Below are 5,263 nucleotides of genomic sequence, written 5' to 3'. Positions count from 1 at the left end.
GGCATATATGTTCATCAGACAGAAAACATTCCTCCTGCTATTCTCTACCATTCTATGCTTGGTTAATCTACAATTCCAAATAAATATTGTAGGTGAAAAGTATAAATTAAAAAATTGTTATTCCTGTAAATGTAAATTAAAAGTCACTTTTTCTATCTATCTCTATAGTGAAAATTCTTCCATGTTTTATATTTGTTACAAAATTGAAAAAAATTATATAATTTACAACTTGCCTGTAAGAATCTACATTACAAACTACACGTGCAATTGAAAAATTTGATTATCTGCGATAGTGAATATCCAAAATGAGTGTCCTAAAACTTTCGTGACAATATTATCTGGAGAATAAAGTTTTTAACAAATCCTCTTTAAAAAAAGAAACAGGATTTACATTTCTAAAACAATCGACTACATATTTATCAACTGAAGAACAAAATAAAATATCTACGAAACAAATTAAATCCTCTATAAAAGAAACGTAACCGTATGTAAAGTGAATAAAATTTGTACCTATGTCACTCCTGTTTCAATTGAAAAAAGAAGAAAGTATCAATACTCGCTGGGGAAGCAACTGAACCCATCGCTTAATAAACATATCATTTATTTCAGTTTTCGTATAATTTATAATCATCGAAACTTTTAGCCCGCGTGTTTCTAATCCAATCGCATTAAAATCATAATTACGCAGCGGAGAACAGATGCATCTATAGAACGCACTTTAATCGAACAAATGTCTGGATCTAGAACACAAGGCACAATCGGTGTTCCTTACTTCTCTCAGATAAAAATAATTGACTTATTTCGCCGTCCACATTGTATTTATCATTTTTTCTTTATCACTCGTTCAATTGAATGAATAACATCTAGATATGTCATTCGAAACCAGGCTACTCTATAGTGCACGCTACAACATCGTAACCAACCATCTGACGAGGAAACTGTTTAAACAACATGAAACACTCTAATAAGATGGAACAATTGATAGAGGAGAGAGTCTGTCTGGACACGAAGGAAAATCGGGCCAAAGTGATTAACTCCACTTTCTACTTATTCTTTAAAATCTAATCTCGAAACATTCAGTTGATTAACTTAACTTTTTACGTCTAAAATAAATTTCCAAATTTTCTTATAAAATATCAGATTGATGCTTAACTTCCTACATCTAAAACAGATCTCTAAATTTTCTGTAAATTGCAAAGCACGGTGCTTAAATTTTCTAATAAATATCTAAAATTCATTTAAATTTTAACGTCGAAACAACTTGACTGACTTTTCATGTTTAACTTTTTCTTCATGTTTTAAATAAATCTAAAATATTTTTTCTTTAACGACTTCTTCATGTCTAAAATAAATCTAAAACATTTTTTTTTTTAATTGCGAGACTAGTGCTAGAACGCTTCAATTTTTATATGTACAATTCCTTAAATTTTAGTGCCAAAACACTGGCGCTTAACTTTTTAATACCTTTTTAATAAATCTCTAACTTTTAATACCTTTTTAATAAATCGCTAAATTTTTTCGATGATTAATTCTTTTTATATCTAAAATTCTTCAAATTTTTGTGTCGAAACACTTGACGCTTTTTTATATTTAAAATAAATTTTCTCAACAATTAGACACAAATTTGTTTAGACCTGGAATAGTAAATAGCTTATCTCAGAAGCGTTATTTATACATTTTGTATGTCGTCAGACAAAAGCTACATAATATAATGATCATTAAAAATATCTTAAAAGAGAATTGATGCTATTTCGTCAATTTTTCTATTCTCTGTTTTGTGGAATTAATCGATTTGACTCAACGAGAGGCTCGATTATCGCAGGGATTCGTTGGAATCTTGATTTCACTTTCTTCTTCTAATGGAGCTAGCTAAATACTGCTTGCTATACAAGTAAAAGACCAAGGTAACGCGAGTTTCTTTCTCAGGGGGGGAATTCTTAACTGTCTCACACACTTACAATCAATATATGTAATCTGCTTATAATTATTTGGTTCCTCACGAAAATAATTGACGAAACTTAATTTCTTACTCGATCGACAATCGATCTTGCGTTTGGCGCGCTATTCTGCGAAGAAATTTTATATTCTTTACACGTGGTGCAAAATAGTTAAACGATCAACCATAAATAATCTCACAATTTTTTCGAATTCTTACCACGTTGTGAAATTTGAATTTAGATGGAAACGCGTAAGAAGCTTACGTTCGAAGAACATTCTGCTTTTTCGCTGAAATAATTCCTTAACCTTTCGTATCGTTTAATTTCTCACAAAAACTTAGTGAAAATGTAAGACGTATTTTCGTGCTTAACTCTCAAGTAGTATCACCGAGTCATAGATCACGAAATTTAACGTATTCGAGTCTATATTTTGCATTTTCTGCAATTCTCAAATGTAAGTCAAAGTTATACTGAAATATAATTAAAAATTCCTGAACGACACCAGTTAAGAGTTAATCGAAAATAACGCTATTCGTCTCAAGATCTTCACGAGTTTGCAAGTTTCACTACGTTTATTATACGCTTCATTTTATTCTATTCGTTCAAGTAGATAGGTATTTCATCGGCAATTATCGATGACTCAAAGATGGAACAATCAATACAGAAGACTCTGATAGAAAGCAAAATTATCGCAGAGTTTTATTGGAATCTTCTTTTCACGTTCTTCTTTCCTTTTTTTTTCTTTTTTTTTTTTTAATTCTAGGATATATTTATTTTATACTTCGACTTTGTATGGAGATCCAGGGATATGGTCGTCACCCCATTTTACAATAACAATGTATTCACCCCTTTCGCGAACCATGTAGCTCACGTTGTAATTATTGCGACCTGTGTGCTTCATGGACACTTCATCGCATGGACCTTTGGGTCCGTACACACCAACGTACAAGATGTTATTGCCTGAAAACGAAACAATATTTCAGTGTTGTATATTAATTCATTTCCTTAAGTTAACCCTCTATGAAGTTTGTGGTAAAGTTTTGATATATAAATTGAAATTTGTATGAATAATGTATAATTTAATAAATGTATTAATAAATATCTAAATAAATGTATAATTTAATAAATGTATTAATAAATATCTAAATAATTTAATAAATACATATAAATTCACAACGATATATTTTTTGTAAGATTAAGATTGTGTTGTGTGAATGAAAAATAATAAAATAATATATAATAGAATAATATACAAATATTAATTCAGTGAGTATTGTCAAAAATATAATATATGTTACATATTATACTTCTAACTACTATCTACTTCTAACGATACTCGTTGTATTAATATTTACACATTATTGTATCATACATTTAATGACATTATAATAATTGTAGATTGTACGAATAATACATTACCAGCGTCGCTAGCATTTACGGTAAACACATTCTGTTTGCCAAGGTATGCCTTTTTCAGACCCATTCCTTTGCTCGTTACCTTACTGGCATCTGATTTGAAAAGGGGTAAAACTGGTCCAGCTTGCTTCGATTTCGAAATCTTTTGAACAGTTTCCACCACAATTGAACTCGTTTCTTGCGCGCCTCTCTCTGCCAGATCCGCACCTATAATTGAATTTGTTACGCTATTAATTTTCTATCACATATAACGATAAATTCTTGCGAATGTACCGGGTGAGTCATCTATAAGTGAAAAATTAAACTATTTTCGAAACTATCGACTACTTACATGAAAAAGTTTTAAACAAAAATACTTTCTAGGGAGTCATTTTTATAAACAGACGCGTAAAAAAAAGATTTTTCTTTTAATAGAGAGTCGTGTAATTTTTAAAACACCAATCGAAACAGATTATAATTTTGTGTAAAATAGTAATGAACTATTTTTAGTAAAAAACAATAGTTCAAAAGTTATTTTGTTACAGAGTAACATTGATCTTTCAATATACTAATTTATACAAATTTAATATACAAATTAATATACAAATTTATATTTTTGAAAATACAATGGACAAAATAGAATTTTGATAATTGTTTTACATATTCCATGTTACGCAAAACGCTACATTTTGAATATTTTATACATTTTCTCGATTCTGCACTTTGAAATTTCTTGTACAAAAATTCGCGACAGTAGTGAATTATATAAAGGTAAAAATTTCGTTTTATGAATCAACGTGGAATAGCGACGATCGCGATGTACTTTCAGTGTGTCTGTTTCTAAAAATAAATTCTCAAGCAACTAAAATTCCCAAGTATATTAAGTACACAATGATTTAGTAGATTTATCTATTCATAGAATGTCCATGAAGATGTAATAATAGAATGGTCAAGTTCATTAGTAAGTTACATTCTGACAAAAGTAGATTGTACTTTATATAAAATTATCTAAATTTTTCATCAAACAGTTTTCACGGATTCCAGAATTCTAAGCTATCCTAATTTTTCCATTTTCAAACTTATTAATTACTTATTAAATATTACAAACTAACACCTTTAATTCATCAATTCAAAATAAAATGACAAACAGAAAGTGAAGTTTGTTTATTAGAGTTAGAAACCATTTGAGAAACAAATACAAAAAGTTATTTCATTTCACGAGACAATCTCGAGATAAACTTCATCCGCTCGTGGGATTGTTTCAAGATTCAAACAAGACTGTATACAAGATTATTTCACAACTATAGATTATACCAACCTGTGCAAGGGACCTTAAACGGCGAGCCAACGATGTGATATCCATCGTATTTGATGCTGATATAATAATCGCCAGGTACCAAGGGTGTGTATCTAACTTTGTAGCCTTCTTCAACCTCTGTGCAATCCATCGCTACTTTGCTCGGGCCGTCCACCGTTATGCACAGCACGCCACTTCCGGCGTTGCACGTGTCAATGATAAAGTCTGTCTTCTGGCCAGTTTTGATCTCCTTCAGGCCATTCCCGTATGCGTGCAATGCGGCCGGATCGGCGTCCACTTTGCCCACTTTGATACGATACGGGCTACCCTGTATGTGAACCCCGTTGAACTTCACGTGGATGTTGTGAATGCCGTTCTCCCTTGGCATGAATCGCACAGAGTAAGTGTCGGTGTCGATACCTTGGATGAAGCAGTCATCCTCGATACCACTGGGGGACACGATCTGCGAAGGAAGGAACAAATTTCTCTCAGTCAGTCTTTAAAAAAAAAAGAAAAAAAATGTAAAAATGAAAAACGTATTTGCATCGAATTTGAAAATCATTCGAATAAATCTCAAGATCTTAAAAAAAAAAAAAAGAAAGGAGAGAAGACACATTAAATTCGCAAAAATATT

At 31.0% G+C, this 5,263-nt stretch overlaps 1 protein-coding gene across 7 annotated transcripts in view; it reads right to left on the bottom strand.

The window, feature by feature from the left end:
- Positions 1-584: 584 nt before the first annotated feature.
- LOC122535277 (filamin-A) overlaps positions 585-5,263 on the bottom strand; it is a 57,085-nt gene continuing 52,406 nt past the window's right edge. For all 7 annotated transcript variants that reach the window (XM_043666677.1, XM_043666678.1, XM_043666679.1 and 4 more), the window contains 3 exons: positions 4,651-5,092; positions 3,357-3,560; positions 585-2,897 (listed from right to left, as the gene is read on the bottom strand). In XM_043666677.1, the coding sequence (XP_043522612.1) occupies positions 2,713-2,897; positions 3,357-3,560; positions 4,651-5,092 (831 nt within the window). In that variant the 3' untranslated portion in view covers positions 585-2,712. The remainder of the gene's footprint in view (positions 2,898-3,356; positions 3,561-4,650; positions 5,093-5,263) is intronic.

The sequence above is a fragment of the Frieseomelitta varia genome, unplaced genomic scaffold, assembly GCF_011392965.1.
Source record: "Frieseomelitta varia isolate USP_RPSP 00005682 unplaced genomic scaffold, Fvar_1.2 scaffold_693, whole genome shotgun sequence".
NCBI classification, from domain to species: Eukaryota; Metazoa; Arthropoda; class Insecta; order Hymenoptera; family Apidae; genus Frieseomelitta; species Frieseomelitta varia.
This window is presented reverse-complemented; position numbering and strand designations above follow the sequence as displayed.